The sequence below is a fragment of the Anas platyrhynchos genome, chromosome 23 (assembly GCF_047663525.1).
Source record: "Anas platyrhynchos isolate ZD024472 breed Pekin duck chromosome 23, IASCAAS_PekinDuck_T2T, whole genome shotgun sequence".
Lineage (NCBI taxonomy): Eukaryota > Metazoa > Chordata > Aves > Anseriformes > Anatidae > Anas > Anas platyrhynchos.
In genome coordinates this window covers 2,454,854-2,476,793 of record NC_092609.1, presented here as the reverse complement: position 1 = coordinate 2,476,793, position 21,940 = coordinate 2,454,854, and the positions used below count along the sequence as shown (strand labels likewise).

The 21,940-nt window shown below is 40.5% G+C and overlaps 1 protein-coding gene and 1 long non-coding RNA gene across 3 annotated transcripts in view; one reads left to right on the top strand and one right to left on the bottom strand.

The window, feature by feature from the left end:
* The window catches only part of LOC119713503 (uncharacterized), a 151,686-nt gene that overhangs the window by 61,963 nt on the left and 67,783 nt on the right, over positions 1-21,940 (top strand). The window lies entirely within an intron of this gene.
* On the bottom strand, positions 215-21,680 carry LOC119713502 (zinc metalloproteinase-disintegrin-like ohanin). 2 transcript variants are annotated; one of them, XM_038166993.2, is made up of 24 exons: positions 21,494-21,680; positions 18,674-18,774; positions 17,943-18,019; positions 16,309-16,387; positions 15,240-15,316; positions 14,283-14,481; positions 13,821-13,883; positions 13,167-13,238; positions 12,421-12,590; positions 11,555-11,639; positions 10,211-10,341; positions 9,221-9,398; positions 8,619-8,708; positions 7,995-8,190; positions 7,260-7,362; positions 6,509-6,665; positions 5,796-5,876; positions 5,154-5,232; positions 4,157-4,247; positions 3,646-3,739; positions 3,303-3,368; positions 2,902-2,979; positions 2,401-2,469; positions 215-2,304 (listed from the first exon to the last, which is right to left on the bottom strand). In XM_038166993.2, exons 1-24 carry the CDS (start codon positions 21,543-21,545, stop codon positions 2,272-2,274), a joined length of 2,421 nt encoding a protein of 806 aa, XP_038022921.2. In that variant the 5' UTR covers positions 21,546-21,680; the 3' UTR covers positions 215-2,271. The 2 variants fall into 2 exon arrangements, with proteins under 2 accessions (XP_038022921.2, XP_038022922.2); XM_038166994.2 differs by having other exon boundaries at positions 3,646-3,736; positions 21,494-21,652.

Here is a 21,940-nt window from a genome sequence, read left to right as displayed (position 1 = left end):
ATGGAGAAATAGGTCTTAAGTAGGTAGAGAAAATGTGATGTAGTATTTTGTCAACCCAGCTTTACTGGATAAGCTGGCAGGGGTTTGAAATACTTGTGAATTATCTTTTTGGTCCAAACTGGGAGGTTTAGGGATTTGGTGATTGTTTTGTATGATTCCATTTTACACTATTGTCAAGTGTATTGGATGCAAATGATTGTCATTAAACTGGAGGTAGTTTTGTGACAGAACACTTTTAATACAGAAAATATTGTAAATACATTAATTACAGTTCATAAAAAAAAAGTTCTAAATCTTTATACCCGAGTCAAATACGGATACATTAAAATCCATTTTTGACTAAAATAACAAAGCAATTATACAAAGCGGAAGAAAGCCATGCTCTTCCAAAACTACCTCGCTCCTCAAACCGAAGACGGTAATTTCATCACAACTGTATTTTGCGGGGTGTACCATAACTGATTGGCACTGTCAAAGCACACCTAGCCCCAAAGAAAAAATTGAATTTTATATATATTTCTATATATGTATATATGTACATATATATATGTATTTCTGTCTCAGAGATGATGGGTCTGCGGTAATGATCACAGTGTGTAAGGAGGCTCTGTTTTTAAAAAGTGACTGTCCCGTTGTGTGGCCAGCACCAGAACAAGATAATATGGGTTGGGATTTCAGTGGGTGTGAGCTGGTTGGTGAACATGAGTAGAAGTTCTCGCACCCTCTGAGGATCAGGCTTATTTTAAAATCCTAACGTGTGCTGGGCAGAGCCAAATCCAGGTACAAGCATGCACAGCGCTGGCCTGAGGCCCCAGATTTTGTTTTGGCAGTTTGGCAGCTGTGCCATCTTCTCTGGCCACTATGCCCAAAGGCTGGAAACTGCACAGGCACAGTGTAATTGATTTGGAAAGCCAAAGGACTGCTCTGATTTTGATCCCGATCCAAACACAAATCCAGTTCAAACTGGAATCTCCATAAAATCTTGAGTACTTTGGGTTGAGGACAATTTTGTTCCTTTTTTTTTTTTTTCTGGTAAAAATTTTTTTATTCCTTGAAAAACACTTCTGTGTGCTTTAACTTAAAAATATCGATGCCAACCACATGAAAGGTATCGGTGCCAATGGTAACAATAGCATCAGTGCCAGCACCCTCACAGTATTATTAACAGCAATGCCAACAGTATCATGCAGATCTATGCCAGCAGGCCAAGAGTGTCAACAGTGTGGATGCCAGCAGGCCAGGACGAATGAAGAACCCCTCAGTAATGAACCAGTGTGCAAAGCCTCATGCTGCGCTGCAGTCCCACAATAACAAACCCCTGTGCCCAGCCGAGTTCTCATTAGCAACTTTACAATAACACACCCCGCTGCAAGAGCAATTAAATGAAAACACCAAGGTGTGTATACCCTGGAAGGGAGAAATATCCAGATATTTCTGGAGCTGAGGGGTGAATAAAATTAATGATTAAAGATTTTGTTGACTGCGCTTTTCTAAATTTTTCTGTCCAAGTGCAATGATGGCAGCTGAAGCTCTTTCTTAAGCTGGCACAGCCCGAGCTCTGGGAGCGCTTGCAAGCAGCAAGTGGTTTGATTCCCGCGTACCAACTGAACAGAGGAATCCTGTTTAACAGGTAATCTAAGGATTAATAAGAGTATCTGATCCCAAAGGATCCTTCCCGAATCAATTGGTTTCCATTCTGTAATCTTATTATTCCAAGGCTTGTTCAGGCCTCAGGGTCGCAAACTTTTCTCCGAAGGGCAGGAAGGATTTTTCTTGTTTCGGAGGTTGCAACTTTGCACGTGAAGCAGAAGGTCTGGTCTGTTGCTGAAGAGAGGGCTGGCAAAGATCCAGAAATGCAGCAAATAGTTTGTAATTTACAAAAATAATCAGCGTACCGTGCTTTTCCCTGACTTTCTCAGGTCTCCACAGAGAAAAGCAGCGCATGTGCAGGTATCCCAGTGCAGCCACTTCTTGTGGGGGTGGCCTAGGAGTTGGGACATTAAGCAGCTTTCGTAAGGTCCTCCTAGTTTACACCTCAGTGCAAGTAGCAATTCTGCTTCGTTTCCTTTCAGACAGCAGCTTGATGTCATCACCAGAAGGTTTCTTGCTGTTTGAAAACCAGACTTCTCATTTCAAAGCAGCTGTCAGTAAGCGATTCTTTTTTTATATATTAAAAAAAAAAAAAAGGAAGCCTTTACCAAAAGTGGAGGAATCACTGGACATACTGTCCCTGAACGTTCAGGGACCTTGATCAGCCCTACTTTGGAAGCTTCATACACGGGGATTAACTGGAGGTTTTAAAGCCTGCATGAAAAAGAATGAAACAAATGATTGTGCCTGATGCAGTTTCACCAAATTACATCCCAGAAGATTTGCAGTTCACATTTAAACTCGGGTTACCTTTGGTGGAGGTGGAGGTGGAGGTTTGCCTTTGGGAACTGGGAGGCAAGCAGGCTTTTTCTCCGGTGCCTATAACAAAAAATGTAGTTTAATAAGCATTATGCTTTCATGTCTAAGCAGCTGCACAACCTCCTCAGACCTCAGCCGCTGCTGCAGTTATCTGGTATTTACTGCAGCATTTTCCTAGTGGAAAAGCTCGGGGTGAGTCAGGTTAATCTGACTGCATACAATAATAGAAGTACACAGGGAATATAGATACAGTGCTTCAGAAGAGCACTGGGCTATTCTCAATGTGTAAATTCATCTTTATCAAGTAGCTGTGCTCAAATAAACTGCTCAGGAAGCTGAAGCTGGTTGTGTGCTCGAGGTACGTGTTGAAGAAAGCATCTCTGAAGACGGGGATTCCTTTAATCATAGTCAGAAACTGAAAATACTTGTTGGTGTCTGCTATTCATCTGCTGCTGAGATGAAATATGTGAAAAATTGTAGAGTTATACTTACAAACAGCTCTTGTGTGTGAGAAGAGGCTGGCTTGGTGGAAGGGATGGGAGGTGGGGGACCCTTCGGTCTTATGATGGGCTGTAAGAGAAGAGAGTACAAAACATGTTGGTCCTATATACACATCTTGTACGTGTGCATCTGTATGGTCCATGGGAACTTGTGGGCTTGTGTTTTATACAGAAAGTACATTGCTGGTGGTAAACGGATGTATTAATTTCAGAAATAGATCTGGGATGCTTTATGCTGCCTGGCCCTGAGAAACACGCAGGGCTTTATCTGGAGTGCAAAGATTTCCCCTGCCCTTGGGATCAGATGGTCACTGCAGGTCTCCACGTGAGCTCCTGTGTGCTGCCCTGCCCAAAACCAACATAAAAGCCAACGTGTTCCCTCAAAGTACTTACACTCCGAAGCTGTGGTTTGTTTTCCTGCGGTGGGGGTACAGGAAGGAGAAGTTTCTTATCGTTCATCTGAAAAAAAGGGAACGGTTAAGTCTGATGGAGACCTCATCTTGTCTTCACATGCACCCTTTGCCACAGGCAGGTCAGTTAGGGGCTTTTCTTAATGTCATGCGCTGTACCCGCTTCCTCCCTGTGCTGGGACTCACAGCACGCTCCTCTCAGCCCTAAACAAGCACTTTGAAACCCTCCTGCAAATGTAGGCCACTTCAGCTGGTGTGTTTTCACATTTGAGCCCCTCGTTTACAGCAGAGAGGCTGTAGCTGACCCAGCACCTCCCCGCTCTTACCTTCTGGGCAGGTATGGCCAGGCCTGGGTGCTCTCCTTGTTCTTGATCCACAAAGACTTGGTTTGTAGCTCCAGGTCCCCTCCTGGTCTGCCTGCTATGTGAATTTACAAATAACTGTAAATCTTACCCTGTCTGAAGTTTTTTTTTTGTTTTGTTTTTAAATAACAACAGCAAAAACCACCCGCTAAAGTCAAATTCCTGTCTTAATCCTACTGGTCTGTTATAAAGTCATGTTTTTTCTTTTCTCCCTCCCACCCACTTATTTTTTAATTACCGCAGAATTAATCTCGAGTGCTACAGATTCAAGTTTGCAGTCCTCTCCCAAATTCAGGACCACTGAAGAAGCTCATTAAAGCTCCTTGACCAACTTCCTTGGTTGTCCAAGGTTTCCTTCACCCACATTTAAAGCCCCAGCTTAAAAACTATTGAGGAATTTCTTGGTTTTAGTGTTGTTGCTTTTTTTTTTTTTCTTTTCTGTTTTTTGTTTTTCTCAATAGGGTAAATACTTTACCTCTTCTTGAATACTCGGAAGTAGATAAGTAACGCTGCTGCAATTATTGTGACAGTAAGGATGACCAGCACAACAGCAATGATAGCGAAACCTGTCAAGAAGACACAAGTTGTTATTTCTTAAAAGATGTGTTATTACTAAGCAGATTCCCATTGGCAAAGTATTTTTTTTTTTTTTTTCCTCAAGGTCTAGACCCCATTTATCCTAATAGTTGCTCAGGCTTATAGCTTTTTCTCCTATCGCAAGTAATCATTAAAATGAATTTGTTTCTACTGTTTTTGAAGACTCTGGTTATTACTTGGGCTGTCCTTCGGCTAAACAAATCCATCCTCAAAGATCATTGCACTGTTATTCTTCCTTTCTTTCTTGAAGGGTGTTACCAGCATAGGCACAGCCCTTTGGCATAGCGTACAAGTGAGGCTTCACAATTTTCCTTCAACAAAACTACTCTACAGCCTCAACCAAGACTCAGTGTTGAGAGCTGCTGGTGCTTTAGTGAATGTGAAGAGAGGACAAAGATAATATCAACAGCTTAAAATTCTTTCCTTAAATCTTTTTTTTTTCTTCCCCTAGACAGTTGGGTATTTGTACAGAAGGGATTTTCCCCAAGAGGTAGCTCAGTTACAGTTCAGCACCATGTAAATGCTAAAGCAATGACCCTGCCTGCCTCCTTCACAGCAAAGCCTCTGGGAGCTTGGCTCCACTGAAATTTGACAGCGTGTGCTCGTTATCTCAGGACGGAAAAGGAAGAAGCTCACCACTAACGTTATAGATACACCCAGGAGATTATTTAGAAGAAAAAATAATTTCCTCCACTCGTTCACACAAGCTTTAATTACTGAAAGATGCACAGAAATCAGAGACCTAGATATACAGTGTTTGCAAAGAAACAGTCTGACAGCCAGGGCAAGCTGGGGCTGTTTCACTGGAGTTAAAGCAGGTCTTGCTTCAACCAATTGATGGTAGTCAACCCCATGTGTGGACATACAGCACTTACTGGTAGCAGCTGATGAGCTGTCGCAGGTTGGTGGTGCCCATCCTTCCTCACACTGGCATTGCAACTCGTGGTCACATACCTGGGGAAACACAAGGATGGAAAAACTTCAGGATGGAAATAGGAGTGAAGCTGATGTAGTAAAACATCATTGGCTCAGGAACAGGGCAGCATTAAACTTATTAAATTTAGGTCTGGAAACCCCCTCTCATTTTGCTTGGACTAAACTTTAGCACTGGGAGTAGCAATTTTGCACAGGCGTGGTTGTCTTTTGCAAGTATTTTTACACTGGAAGCTATAGGACAAAGCAGCACCTTTGGTCTTTACATCTGTAGCTCTCTCAATGTCCAATTGTGAGCACGGTTATCCTCACAAAACGGGAGGAGACCTGAATGTATAGGTGTGATACTGGTTCAGAGGCGGGGCCAGGCAGAAACTGTGTCAGTCTCCTGTGAGCTCCTTAAAAATATTGGTACCCTATCAGGTTAGATTTGGTTTTATAAAAATATAAGAAGCTTCTGACTTTTGCAAATTCCTATTCCAGTAACTTAGATGCCAGCATCAACAAGGTCTGTAGCTGGCGTGCATTATTATTATTATTATTAATTTTTTTTAAGTTAATAGCATCAAATGCTTATATCTTACAGCATGTCCTGGACACTTAGCAGAGCAGTCACTTGATCTAAAGACATCTTCAGCAGGGACGCATTCTCCGTTGCTGCATACCTGCGATGTACAAGGCAAATGTCACCAAAGAGATTTATAGCTTTCAGAAAACACAGAGCTTGCACATTATTGTGTAAAGGTATGAAGTGTGAAAGGAGGTATGCAAATCACTTAGACTTATTATAGAGTTTGATATGTTGACAGAATTTTTCATTTGACCTTTGGATACTTTATAGCAAGGGAGTGACAAAGATGTAGAGATATGATTGTTTTCCTGTCCTCTGCAATCCTTTTTTTCCCTTAATAATCCTCCCAGGTAAAAATATGGCAAAGAAATTGGACATAGCACTCAGTGAGGCCTAACACATCCATTACAGAAATTATTAAAAACAGTAATCTATATATGGTCTTTTAACTTTTCAGTACAAAGTATGTTTCTTCTGCCACGTATATTTTTGTCAGTGAGAAATTAATAAAATAGCAGTCAAACAAAAGGAAGTCAGAAGGACAGCAGTTCCTGTTTGCTGCTGATTCATGCTAGATGTAAGGCAGAAGTTATGGTAAATCTGATCAGCAGAAGCTCCACATCCACTTCAGCCTTTCTGGTTTAAAGTCCTTCTTGTCTGGCAAAAATGCTAATGATACAAGACTGAAAGAGGGAAGAAATAAGAAAAAAAATAATCTCTACTAACCATTCCATCCCCACACTTGGTTCCATTGAGGATCATCCCCAAATCTCCTTCTCCATCCCTAGGAAAACTTGCTTTGCAGGACTCAAAAGTCACCAGGCTCCCATACGTAGGCATCTCCTGCCCTCCAGTACAGAACAACTTCCCACACATTATATCTCTGGAAGGAGAACAAAAGCCACTAGAACAGTGCACAGCAAAACCCTCTGAGCTGGTCTGTTGCACAGCCTGAATTTGCTGTGGCTATATAGGATCTCCAAAGAAATAACTGCAGGTATCGGTTTTGTTTCATGATGGTTTTGGGGTCAGTTTGTTAGTAGAAGGTGGCAGGTCCCTAATACCTCTTGAGTTTATTAGGGAGCCCACGGGAATTTGCAGAAATGAATACTTAGCTGGTCTGGCTCAACTTCTGAGGTTCACCTCAGGTTACTTATTCAAAAATCCGTTCCCAGTCCTTACCTACACACACACACACGTGCATGTACACAGTCATCCTTACAAGCAGGCTTGCACACATGCATACTCTTGTTCATTCTCAGGCTGATCTTGAGATAAATTACTTTGCTTCTTTCCCTGGATAGGAGCAACTACTTGGAAATTAGATTTCTTAGAATTATATTTCAAATGGAATAAGAAACAAGGACTTGTAGACTTATGTGCCACCTAAACTAGAGCACTCTTTGCTTTGGTCTCTTAATTCGGATGGGAATGATCTCTCTCCACAAATTCTAGCAAATTCTGTAACAGTGCTTACTTTCTTTTACATGGGATGTGGCTACCACTTTTTTTCTTGCAGTATCCGTAATATACCCCTCTCTCGTTCATCCGGTAACAGGAAGCTGCACCTTCAGTAGCCCCTGTTAAAGAGGAAAACAAGAAATGCAATGATGCAAAGAGCTTAGGAGAGGAGCTGGGATTAGTTTAGGTTCTCTGTCTGCAAACACTGTTAATACTGCATTTCATTTAGCTGGGTAGGAAATGGCCTTTTCCAGTAAAGTTACCCATGAGCCTAAATGACTCTCTGGCACTTCAAGTATTAATTTTGCAATGGTAATGCGTGCATTCAGCAGCACCTATCCCTCTGTGTTCACTGCCTAGTACAAACTGATGGACTTTGCTTCAGAGAAAGGACATAGTCAGGACTAGGAAGCTGGTAAACCACCACTCCTCTCGAAATACAGATACTTCCTCATTTTATCAAGTGCACATTGACTGTATCAAAGTCATCTTAATGTTGTGCAAAAGAGGAATATACTTATGGCTTCCTATTTCTCTAGAGGTATACTGTATTGTATGCTGTGACTTTCAGTTTGGGTGGCAATAAACTCTTACGATGTAAATATAGAGCTGATAAACTACATGGTATGAGCGGGAACTCAGTTTTCTAGCTGTGCTGTTCCTGATTTCCGAAAGGGCTTTGTTGGGTTGCTCTCCTATGTCTCTCTCTTTTGACCTTGACAACGTTTTTTCAATGCCAGCTTGTACTTACGTGGTCCAAAAGCAGCTTTGCACTGTTGTTCTCGGGTGGGGCAGTTCCCCATGTAACAAAAGCCTTCTCCCTCGTTGCAAGGATGTCCGTTCATACGGAATCGATCCGATGGGCAATTCCCAGAATAACCGGTGCACATCTCAGGCAGGTCACACTCATCCTTAACTGCTCGGCAAACAGTTCCTGCTGCTTTGTACTGAAGTGGGGAAAAGCAATGCTACACTTAATTTTCTTCCTTGCCATTTAAAAGTCACACTGAACCAGAGGGCTAAAATTAGGGGAGACAAATCCCATCCTCACTGTAAAAATTGCATTTTGGGCCAGATCCCTATCTAATGTAAAGTTGGTTACATCAGTTTACAGGATTTTGCCTGGCTGTGCCTCAGCTTTTCTTCCCAGGAGAAAATGGGTAATCAAAAGGCTCATTTCTCCAGGGTGAACTGGGTGTACTGGTTGCTGTGGTGTGCGTTGGGATGGGCAAAATGTGCCTGTAATTACAATGCTATGTCAGTAATTACCAGTAACGAGGATTGATTCTCTTGAGAGATGTATCAGTGCTTTCTCAAAGGCAGAAAACCCCTACCCCAGAAAATATGAGGAGCCAGAGGTGCAGAGGAGTCTTACTTGGCAATTCTCACAGCACTCTCCATGAGCACACTTGGATCCCGCCGTCAGTTTGCACGTCTCGGGGTTGCAGCAGGGGTTTGTGCACTCCTGTGACAGAACAGGCAATCAGCTCTGGTACAGCACAACGCGTTCTTGGTCCCCTCCTCACTGCGCTCTCAGTGAACCACCCTGTCCTGGCTTATTGAGGGAGGGAGGGATGCCTCGAACCTGACTTTGCTTCTCTGAAAACCACTGTTTCTAGAAACCAGGCCAGACATCATGAGATAGAGCACAAAGGATGCTAAGTGGGATTACAAATGCGCCGACAGAAGTGGGGAACTTGCTTATTTCCTCTGAGACAGTTTCGAATGCATGTTTTTTCCCCATTCTCAGTTCCTGTGTCGACACAACAACGCAAACCATGCCATCATCTTTCTCATCACTCAGCATGCACTTTGTAGGCATGTCCGTAGTACATATAAGCAATTTGATGACCAACGTTCCTATAGAAGTATTTCAGCTAGCTTTGAGCTGGCTACCTCAGAAACCAACTGCTCTACAGCCTCAATAAAACTGTTTGCCTCTTCCAGGTATTATTTTATCCCCAGTTATGCAGATACCTCGGCAGTACCACAGTCGCATTCCTCTCCTTTTTCCACAAAGCCATTTCCGCAGGTTGGAGGTGCTACGATGGTGTTTATATCTGGGATGTTAGTTAAGCATTTTGGCATGTCATTCAGCATGTATTTCTCAAAGTCTTGGAGGCTGCAAGAGCTGAATAACTTGGGGATGATGGAGCTATATTGAGAAAGGAGGAGGACTCGTATTAGGATCAGCATAGACAAGGAGAAACAATACCCCTCAAAATAAAAAGGACACAAAAAAGTGAGCATAACCCCAACCACTGGGTGCAGCCATTTTTCCAAATGTAAAAAATTAATAAATATAATGGCTATCTCCTAGCAAGAAAAATAGGGGAAGCAAATCAGAAGAAAAGATGGGGTAAATGTAAATATTGCATATAAAGAATCCTACATCTCAAAGTTTTAAGCCTGGTCTACACAACTTGTGTCTGGATGCTTCAAACATGAAGAGTTTTCCCCAGGGCTGTCCAAATCAGGGTATTCAGCTTAAGATGAAAATCAAATTAAGCCTCTACCAATTTAGTATTTATTGATGATGACAACATTCTGTGTGTTTTTACAGGAAACATTTTCAGGGTTTATAACAAAAAGATATTTTTGGTAAGTCTTGGAGAAACTCTGTCATCTGAGATAACCACAACAATTTCATGCTAACAGTTTTAAGGAAGAAACGATTGCTGCAATTTATGGCATACTGCCAAGGCCACAACAATGCATGCAAAGCAAAGGTCATCCAAAAGGGACTACAGATTATTATTTTGGGGGGTGTCTATCTAGGAATAACTAAGAAGGGCCTGGAACTGGAAATGGGATGCTCACCACTTTGTGGAGTTTCTTCCTTTTTCTCTTTTTGTATAATTGGAGTGGGATAATCTTAAAGGACAAAACTAATGACTTTTCTATTTTGTGAGCCCGTGCTTTACTACCCCTGTCCATTAATGCACTTGCCCTTTTCCAAACTCCTACCTGACGGTATCCGTCATGATACAGACTTTAGCACTACATATGCAGGCTTTGGTGTCGTGACTCATGCCGAGGTTGTGTCCCATCTCGTGTGCCATGGTAGCTCCAACTGCAATTTCATTCCTGCTGTGATCCTGTGGGAACAAGAACCACCTATTATTTCTACGAGCATTTTAGAACAAATAGGAACATCAGAGAAGCTATGTGGCTAAGAAAAACAGGTTTTTTTTCTAAGTAAAAACATCCTTATCCTGTGTAATGTGATAACATTGGTCTGTGCATGCATTTATTCCAATGTTTATGCTGCATTCTGTGTAACAGCAATGAGATCACACCGCTAACCAACATCAGTAAATTGGTGTAATTAGTTTTTAAATAAACATGAGGGAGTTAGGCAGCCAAGTAACAACTGAGCGTTAAGGGGAACTGAGCATCTCAAACCCTTAATCCTCTCTTTGGATAGCTGTCTTGTGCTTAGGGTAATTATGTGGGTGTGCTATAATTACTGCTCATTACACCAAGTAACCGTTGTGTACACTCTTGTGCGTGCACAGAAGGGAAAGGCAGATGCTGTGCTCCATCTTCGCCATTAGCCTGGTGCTATGGTGGGAGGGAGGAACGGAAAAGTCCCACTCTTTGGAGTGAAATGCAGATGTTTAAAAGCAGCTGGCAGAGGAAATGCATAAAGCATGTGATGCAATGTACTGGTCGTGCTCTTCCAGCGTGGCATTGCAAATCACGCTGCTAAAAATTGCATCTCCCCCCCCCCCGAAAAAAACATCCTGCATTTACAATCATCCCAGGATTTCCTTACGGTGTGGGAAAGCTGGAATTTCATGTGATGGGTTGCTCCTCTTACCAACAGGCCCAGACTCTGAAGCGGGGCACAGCAGACGAGTTCCCGGTTCTGATGGTAAAGTTTGGGGTCTACGTTCCTCTTTAGGCTGAGGTTTATTATAATAATTTAGGCAGTGGTAATAAAGTGGCTAAGTGCTATGACAGGCACAATCAATTCCCCATTTGTAACAGGAACCTTAAGCTGGAGGCATGAAATCATTTATTTTTCTCCTTTGACTCTACAGGAGTCTGGAGCTCTAAATGCAGGTGTCAGAGTTTGATGTTGGCATTTAGATAACCCAACTACCGTGCTTTGTTTGTGCTTTTGTTACCTCTGCACTTCATTTAAGATAAAGGCTGTGATTGTGGTTTCTGCAGCCTGATCTAATAATGATATGAACCAGACAGAGAAGTGAAAATGTTGTACACCACCAATTTCCATAACCATCCTTTGCTGGTTGCGTGAAAACATAGAAAAGCTTTCAAAAATTAAACAAGAATAAATCAGACCTGAATTATACCTGCAGAGTATACATCACTGCATATGGATTTTAGAAAAGCTAATCCAATTGTTGTCCCCTCAAAGTCATAGCCCCTGTAAGGAAGAAGAAAGGCAGAGTGAGATGAGGTTATTACAAGGGAAAACATCTGAAGGCAGCACCAGCTCCATTAACCAAGCAGAAGGCTTGAAGCATGAACTCATTTCCAGCTCTGGTTTGCATCCCTGATTTAATAAAATGTTTGAGGACATGCTGAGGATCACTGCAAGTCAGTAAACAATTAAATACACTTTTTTTTTTTTTTTTTTTTTTTTTTTACCTAGATTACATTGCAGCTCATGAGATCTGAGCACCTGTTTGGGTGCAAAGTGCTTGATGAAGTGCTGTAAATGCAGCAAAGTGCTTGGATGAATCAGGGCCATTGAATGTGAGCCAGAATAGTGAAGTGAGCGTTGGTTTGGTTTGGCAATCTGCATTTCCCAGCCTTTAAGCTTCATGCCGGGGCTCTTCAGGCTGTCAGACTACGCTGCAGTCCTCGGGACGCCCAACTGTTTTGTGACCAGAGCAGGGAAAAGTAAAGACAGAGATGTGACAAGTCATTGCCTGGCTTTGCAGTGTTTCAGGTAGAAGGATTAGATAACGTGTCCTAACAGTACGTCCTAGGAGCTAATCTGTGCTCCGTGAAGAAAACAAAAGCAAGAAATGAGAGCCTGCATTTATCTTTTTGTCCTAGAATTAGTGCAGCTGGGTGCTGGAAAGGATGAAATCCAGTTCTGTACAGTCAGTGTCTCTGCTGGGTTGGTGACCAATTTTTTTTTTTAAGAACAAATTCCTTTAACACGTTTGGACATGCAGTTAGAAAACAATGATACACACGTGATTAGCTGAGCATTGTCGTTTCTTTTCCTCTTTAATAAATCTGAGTTACGCCACTTTGAGAAGCTGTCCAGAGTGAATCCTGCAGTACGACTCAAGAGGCATTTATCATTATCTGTCCAGATTTCTAGGCCAATTAGAGCCACGTAAATATTTATGGCCTTATAAACCTGCAGCAGAGAAACATTTTTGCTGTAAAAACAAAGTACTTTATGAAGACTTTTGAAACACACTCAACTTGGTAATTGGTTCCCTTTTGTCACTTGCAATACGGTCCACTCCAAACCTGATTTAAGCTTTTCTGCACTTCAAAGTTACAACAACAACAACCAAAAAGACCAAACAAAACATAAAATCTTATTTTTCCCCACTTTAAAACCATTTTTATAACTGGTTTAAAAATACTTGAAAAATCCTTAGATTTAAATTGTGAAAGAAATCAAGAATCAATTCATTCTTTGTGAAGGATTTCAATCATTCACTTTAGCAGCTGCTAAGAAAATAAGGTATAAATCTTTTTTAATAGGAGTTTGTAAAAAAAAAATCCAGTCTGAAGGCAAACAACAGGATAATACAGATGTGTTAGATTTGTTCTAAAAATGACAATTACATTACAATTTTCAAACAGTACATTTTTCATTCCTTCCCAGATGTATTAACAAAAAATCATGAAGTTTGTAAAAGTAAAAAAAAAGTATATATAAATCACATTTATTTCAATTTCACTTTGTTGTTTTTTCTCTTACCGTGTTGATGTAATTGACTATTCCAAATATCCTTTGTCTCACAGTTTCAACATCTTGGTTATACTTCTTATACTAAAAAATTAAATATATGATGTCAGGAACAGGAAAGGAAAAATAAATGATTTGTCGGAGAAGAAATATCCCAGAGCAGATTGCATTGCAAATCACACCGTACATGGCCTAGTTTTCATCTTTTCTACTCCTTATTTTATCAGACGATGTATCACAAAGCCTGGAGGAGAGAGCTGGGAAAAAGTGCAGGCATATAACTCCACATTATAGAGATTCTAAGCATAGGGGAATGAGTTGCATGTGTGATAGGGAGAGGAAAATGTGTCTATTTTTTTCTCCATGTTCACCCCTGAGCTTGCCAGGCAGCACTGGATGCAGGGAATTAGCTCGCGTGGGGTTTGTGCATGATGCTGAGGAAGGAGGGAGCTTGGGTCTGTCAGCACAGATGCACATACCTTGCCTCGAACAGTTTTGTGACTGTTAAAATAGCCATAAATCTCTGATTTGGTAGCATCTGGGACTGCTTTCAGTCCCAGCACAGTGTAGCACTGTAATTGTGGCAGGAGCCCAGAATGAATAGCACTGGCTTCAGAAAGCTTATCTCTAGCTGATGAAACGAGAAAAATTTATTTCAATACTCACCATAGTGTTGTCTGCGACAATGTACACTTCCAGATACTTTTTTGCTTTCAGATATGCCTTCATCTAAAGAAAGGATAAATTTTGATAAATATTAAGGCTTGTTTCAGTCGCAGTCTTTTCAACTTCACACCTATGTATTGGTTATTAGGCAATTTCTTTCAATAAGTAATTTAAATTGGGGCTGTCTAAAGTGATGAAAATTATTAAAATTATGAAAGGTAGTCTAGATATTAAAAAGTATTTAGCTGTTTAAAGATGCACGTGGGCACCAGTTAACACCACTTAACTTGGACAGCGATTACAAAAGCTCAGATCTGTGAGATTCTGCACTGTTTTTTTAAGGTTTGGTTATGCCCCACTGTTTGCAGTTGCATCTCTCCTGGAGGTGCCACCAGGCAGTGGGACTTGTGCCACTCATGCAGCTCTGCTAAGCCCTCAACTTCTTTTCTCCTATGTACTTACTTCTGGACTGTTGCTGGATTTGAAGATGTCACCGATGCGGTATTTTGAATGAACATCCCAACTACTATTGACTACACCGCAGGTTTTTATGGGCTCATCTTCTCTGAGTTTCTCATACTCGTAGACCGCGTGTTCGTCTCTGTCTGAAGATCCCAATGGTTCAATAAGGTACTTCTGACCACGGGTCTCAAAATACCCACTGTGAAAATTTTCTCCAGGTTAGACTGTGATCTTTTAAATCTAGAAGACTAAGTCAAGACAGCAACATTATCTCTAACATTTTGCATGTTTGTAGGGATCGTGGCACACATTGATGGCATGGAACATGGTTTGACAGCATGCAGGCAGAGTGTGCAATGGTTTAAAGGAAAAAACCAAAGGTATTGAGTAAATTGGAAGCTCTGGCTGGTCAGCTGAGGTCTCTTGAGTAGGAGACCGTCAGTCAAAATGAAACTGGATTAGGAATGAATTGGTTTTATGCTTGAGAGGGATGATTGAAAAGTGAATTTCAGTTCACTGGGGAATTCAAATATAAGTTCTAATTTTCAATTCAGATGAAATTTTGAAATATTGAAAGCAATTTAAAGTTTTGCGTTGTTTCAATCAGTAAGTGTTAAAACAAGCATTCAGTGTTAACACGTAAACTGGAGAAGCTAAGAACTATTCACAAAGAAAGTCTGCTATGCTATGACTTATGACCTGATCTAATACGGAATTAGTCACATAAATTTGACATAGAAATTCCTTTAGCTTCTAATTTGTAAACTCTGAGACTGAAGTAGAAAAGTAACCTTTTTTTTACTTCTTCCCCTTGCCTTTGTAAACTAGTTTCCTCGTGAGCATAAATGAACAGAAGATGAAATCCATTTATTTATATCCTGATTCTATTTCCATTAGAAAATATATCCTCACAGAACATGCTATCTGTGCCCATTGGAAACCAAAGCCCCACCTTACCTTAAACCTGTGCAAGTACTGATGCTTGCTGTTGAATCAGCATCATCCTGAATATAACCTTCATAGTAACAGTGATCCTGTATAGGAAAAAAAAAAAAATCCTTGTCAAATTGGGCCAAATCTCACTGACTGCAATGAATTGGCCTAGTGATTTCAGAAAGCCATCTGAGAAGATCTCCCATTAGGGGAGATTCTTAAAATGAAAACAGCTGGTGACCGTTTCCATATTTGCTACAGTACTATTATTGTTATCCTCCAACACAGACCCAGATGTTGGTAAATCCAGTTAAGGTGGGCTCTGGTTAATACAGAACACAACGTGAAAATAAGAATAAGCAGATTTAGTGCTCAAAATGAAATGTAAACTAATGTGCTCTGAATTGGGCTGAATTTGGCCCATACGGAATTATTTTTTTGTGGCCAGAATTCAGGGAAACACCCTTTAAAAAAAAAAAAAAAGAAAGAAAAAAGCTTTGCATTCCAACGGTATGGATTAAAACCCACAGTGTGACGTTAGACAAAAAGCTTCAGGTGAGAGCTTTTTTTAAGGATAAGACCAGTGGGCAGACAGTTAATTAAAAATTAACTAAAATGGAAGAGCCACTTCCTCTGTGTCTGTATCTGAATAACTGATTTGTCATGGCTCAGAGAAACCACCTGGGGTAACCTGCAACGCGTGGGTGATAAGGTGAGCCAAGGAGGAAATCTGTGTTTATCGGAGCCCATGATCTCACTGAGATTAGGGTGTAAGAGCAAGTCACCGAGTTGCACAGAATGAGCAAAGTCAAATGAGCAGGGAAATGTTTGGTCTGTCCTAGCTCCACTCCCTTTCCTGACAAAAGAGAGAAACCCAGCTCAGCAAGTGCGTTCATCAGGCAGTGAGCTGAAAAGTGACTGCCTGGAGTCACGAAGAATATCTTCCCCTGACCCTTCTGAGGCATCCAGAGTTTCAGTGGATCTTGATTTAAAATCTTTTCTTTCCATATGATTTGTGCTATAATTTCAGGGACCCGTGAAATCGCACATAAACCTCAATACTGCAAACACAGGGGAAAGAAACCTTTATTACCTTGATTTGAGGACTCGTTGTTATTTGTTGACCATCATCTGAATAAACTGTTTCAGTATAGTCTTTAGCTAATAGATCCCTGCAAAGAGTAAAGCACAGTTATTATTCAAAAAAAAAAATAAAAAAATAAAAAAATTAGTCATCTAGAAATGAGACAGTTGTGTCACACATGAAGTATTTAGGGAATTCAAATGATTACTCAGGTTCTGGTTAGTATCAAAAGACGAAGGAAGCAAAACTGCTGGGTGGGGAATTCTGCCTGTTTGTAATCCTTACTCAAAGAGACATTTCTAAAATAAGAAAGCAATTAAAGTCTACTTATTTCGTCGGCATAAAGCAGTCTCCTAGTAGATCTGAAAGTAAATACATATAAATCCAGTATTTATTCTTTTTTGGCCTCTAGTTTATGCAGACATTTCCAGCACTCCACAGTGGTACTGTTGTGTTCTCCTCCTGGTTTACCTGCACTAAGCTTAAATAGCCAAGACAGAGGTCAGTGGAAGAGCTGCCTTGTCTGCTTCACACACATGTATGTGTGCACACAGAGATACTGCTCAGAGATCACACAAACATATATTTTCAAGATTGTTGCCATGCTTACCTCAAAACCAGGGCTGCTGAGCTAGCAGCAGAGCACTACTCACTTCTGTGCAGGCAGCTACCCCCAAATCCCACAGCCCAACTTCTTTTTAAAGAGTGGGGTTTAGTGCAAGCTGATCTCCCTTCCCTCCTTTCAAATACCCAGATTAGATTTAAAAAGGGGCAAACATTGAATTATAATAAATATTTGTCATGAGCTGATTATAGCACTGCTGTATTTACACAGCCATTTGAAAAGAACCTCCTAAAGCTGACCTTTTTGATACCATGTTAAATATTATGGTGGAGCCAGCAAGCAGAAAATCACAACCGTGTTTTATTTTGCATTTGCTCCGTACAGTTTGGGGTTTTTCTTTGTATGCTTTGTTCAAAGCCCACTGCTTCTCCGCACCTTCTGCATGGCCTGTTAAAATGCTGCTAATCTTTTCGGCAGAACAGGCAAGCTCTCCTTGCTTTTAATTTCCATAAAGCATTTTGTTGATGCCCGTGTTTATTACACTACTCAAAGTTCAATAGACGTAGTGCTGAGGTAGGGCATGCTGGAAGCCTTTTCTGAGGAATACTGCACTTCTTATTAATATTTTTCCATTTTTGAAGCATTTATAGAGCTAACACAGCCCCGTTTTCATGGATGTTTCTCTGGTTCTTCTCTGTATTTACTACCAGTATAGAACAACAAAAAAAAATACAACCCTGAGACTACCCATAAACACAGAAATCTTGTGAAATAATATGACCATCTTAAGCATTCAGTGGATTTAGCCATTTAAGGAATAGACAGGAGAGTAGGGTTAGCGGTATAGGCAAGTCATTCTGTCATAGTAATTTTGCATGCCTATGTGGTTATTTCTCATTACCAAAACAGCGACATGATGCTTTCTCTTCCCTCTTCTCTCTTAGGACTGGACACCATAATAAACCATAATACCTTCATCTTATAAGAGCCTAAGTCCTGTTTCTTTGTATTCTGCAGGCCCTACAAAACCACTTACAGCGAGGATTAATGTTCAAGGAAGGAGCTGAACTGAACATACTTATTTTTTTCGAGGTGCAGTATGACTTCCTCTCCATTGGCTTTGATTTCATACTCCAATGTGTCATCGTATTTTTTCTGTAAACAGATTTAAGTGTTAGAATATGGACTGTTACAATTTCTGGCCTCACCATGAGCTGGCAGTTGCTGAGTTGCCAGCTGCATTCTTTTCCTCCTCTTCCCACCAAAAATAAGTGCTCTGGCAGTTACAGAATAAGAAGGAGGTCACCTTGTTTCATACTTTTTAGTTGGAGGAACAAACTTAACTTTGCAAATGCATTTCTACCATCACAAGCACATATTTGCACATTCAGTAAAGTGCTGAAGTGGATATTGAAATGCAACCATTTTCATAACTCTATTGAAATATGGAAGAATGTGCTTAGTTTTAAGCGTTTGATTTAATTTACTACAAATCAGGATGCCCACAGGTTATTCAAAATCTGAGTACTATCAAACCTACATCTGTGCAGAGATACAAGGACAGAAGATGCACTTACTGCATGCAGGTACTTGGCCGCCCACTGAGCCCACCTCATAGTCTGTTTTTACCAGACATGGGATCACTCTTCCAGGTTTTCTTTTTCCTTTTCTTTTGTAAGATTAAGTGTCTGGCTCACCATTTTCTTACCCCTGAAAGCCAAGAGTGCTCTGACTCCAAAAAAACCTTCAACCTTCCCCATCTCCCAGAGAAGAAGAAAAGAAAAAAAAAGTAGTTCTCTCTTTTAATACCTCTTTGTTTCTTTCTACATCTCTTTTATGTACTGTGTGCAATTTCCGTGGATAAACTATTTCATATTGCTCAACTCCAGGTAATATCTTGCTTGTGCTTCCTAGGGAGAAAGAGATGTATATTTATGAACACACAGCATTAACTTTCTAAACACCATATTTCATGTCTGCCATGACTGCTTCTCTGGGGCTGTATAGTCATCAATCTGTTGTGCCACTCATTTCTCATGCATTCTCTGCTCTGGTTTTAGTGTGTGGTCATCTGCTCTGCAAGGCAGTCCCCCCCAGTGTGAGCTAACAACATTTGTACAGCCTGGCTTTTGGATGAGTTGCCATACCTGGCAATTTCTTGGTGTCAAAATATCCTGTGCAATTCCCTCTGGATTTCTTTCCCCAACACCAACCAGCAGTTTCGTGTACCAACACGCTAGATCAGCTACGCAAGGTGCAACCTTCATCTTTTGCAAATGACATAACTTAAGTTGTATGGTTCTGTGAAATTAATAACCTCCAAACTTTATCACATAATGACATACAAGTTAAGACTGCCTCGATAGAAGCAAATAAACTCATACAGTTCCCCACAAGTCCGAAACAAGCCTAGATTTCTGCTTCAGAAAGCTTTTCAGCTAATCTTCTCACATAAATACTTCCCAACAGTTCTTCAATAGACTTGCTCTTATCTATTGAATCAGACTGAGTGACAGCAGAAGGACTGGAGAAGGCATTTCAGCAAGGGCAGGTGAAATAATAAGGGATGACGAGTAAAATGGGAAAATCTTGAGGGTGGTAAGGAATCCAGATTAAATAGCTCACAGCTCACATAACCAATTTTTATTGGTCTTGCTTGTGAGGTGTGCTGTCTGCAGTGGCTATAAAGAACATGGAAGAAAAAGTGCTGATGAGCAGTGTTGCATTTTGTTCTCTGCTTTTGAGCATGAGTGCATAATGACAGAAGTTAATTTGTGGCACACTTTGCAGGGGTGGTCAGCACGCATTGCAGCATTTGAAGATAATGAGAGCAGCTGGTGTACAGCACTGGGGAGAACAGGGTCCTACAATGGATGTGTTAGTTTCCAACAAGTCAACGGGAGGTCTGTATGCTTCATAAACTCCTAAATCTCCTACAAAAGGTAATTTCACCTGAATAGACAAATTCTTGAGGGCTCAAGCACAAGAGACTGTGTTAAACAACAACAACAACAAAGAGAGAGTGCAACTCCCATTTTAATTGCCTGCCTCAAGGCCAGATTTTTACAAGAGTGGGGCATCCCATTACTGCAATTTTCTATAATCCTTAATCTCTGCAACAGCAGAGTACATCCTCATGCACATTGTTCCAGTAAAATAGATAGATTAATTCTTCAGAACTGGTTTATTTGATTAAACCCTTTCAAAAAAAAAAAAAGCAGAATAAATGTGGCTGTACGTAGATAAAGTTGAGTGCTGGAGAGAAGGGCACGATGGTATGATGGTAATAAATCCTAAGTTATCTTAGATCAGCAGAGCAATTACAAAGTACACAGTAACTATCCATGTGCATGCTGTTAACGAGTAAAAAATGCAAGTCCATTACTGTAAATAACAATAGGGCTTTATATTTTAGTTTAAGCAGCACTTTTTTTTCTTGAAAAAAGGGAACCTTTTTCTTTGGAGACTTGGTCTTTCTATGATCTTAAAGCATGTTCTCATGCAATGATCAAAGTAATATTTTAGGCCTCTCAAGAACTGAGTTCTGTGCTCCAATTTTATCTGCCTGCTCCCTTTTACAAGACCAACTGCAGCCCAGATAATTCAAGTCTAGGCTGGAATCAAATAAGGACTCGAAACTAAACTGGTGTTTCTCCTGCAGAGGGATGCAAGTCGCATTTCAAGGAAAACAGTTTTGTTCTGGAACAAACAGTTTCTTAGAGGTCGTTTTTTAATCAGCTCACTGTATTGCCTTTGGCTAGCTTCAGCCATTGTCTTGAGTCAGTAGCTTTAAGGAGGAAAGAAATTCCTTCGGCTTTCTATAATGGCTAGAAAAAAATGTTAATAATGAGCAAATAATTAAGTAATTTTCCAAGAGCCTGAACCAGGAAGAAATATCATTAGTGAGGATTTCATTGATAATGAAGGTTTGATTTTTTTTCGAGGAACTAAATATATAATGCTTTAAGCATTAGTGCTGTACACATTTTCAGATATTCTGTGCAAATAACGAAATCAAAAGGATACCTCCTGAGTACAAATTACATGTGTAATTATGTGTACGAAACCTGTGCGTGCTTGTGCATGCCAAGGTCTGAAAAAAAATGTTCCCTGATGACATGAATTGAATGAAACAATGCAGATGGGGAAAAAAAATATGGTGTGGTCTGTTAGGTTAAGCTTCTCTACTCACAGCTTGAAGTATGCCACAGATAGTGAGGGTGGTAACTGTTTTAATTCAGGTAATGTCATTAACTGAACTCAGATAAAAGTGTTTTCTTTTATAGGCAAAAGGCTGTCAGTGTAATCCTTTGCCCCAGTTGGATAAATTCTCCAATCACTTGCAGAGGAAGCAAATTCTTAATTGGCTCACAAAACTAACCTGTTCTGGGTCTGTAGCCAATGTATGGTGAGTGTTCACACAAGTAAATATTTCTCTAACTAAATAGTCACTTTGAACTGAAAGAGAAAAAAAGCAAACTCCCCAACTTCAGTAATACCTTTTTCTTAAATGGCTTTAATTCACTGTTCTTCAGTGTCATCTTCATGTTAATAATTAAAAAAAATGTAAAAGTTATCTAAGATTACCCATAGTAACCACTGATAAAGCATTTAAAGAAATAGACATACCTTGTTGGAGAAAACATAGCAAAAGGACAGAAATGAGAACTTTGTTTGTCATCTCAGTCGCAGTTGTCTGGCCGTGGTCTCCTCGGGCTGGGAAAGTTGGGTTCCCAGTCCCTCTGCTTTGAGCAGTCCTCTTGAGCAGCGAATGAGAAGGAGTGAGCTGCTCAGCTTGTTCATGTTCCTATATGAGGAAGTGTTTACTAAAGGTGTTGCACAATTTTCAAGTCACAGACTGTTACAGCAAGCGGAAGTTCCTGCTGGTTAGTTAATGTCACACGAGTTGTGATGTATTGAATACCTCTTAGGAATAAGTTCCCTAAAACTACTTATCGGGGGGAAAATGAGATACTGAAGTTCTCATAATGTCTTTTTTTTTTTTTTTTTTTTTTTTTGTCTGGCTGGTGAAAAGCTAAAATAGAAACAGCCACTAATTTTCAGCTGTGTGTGTAA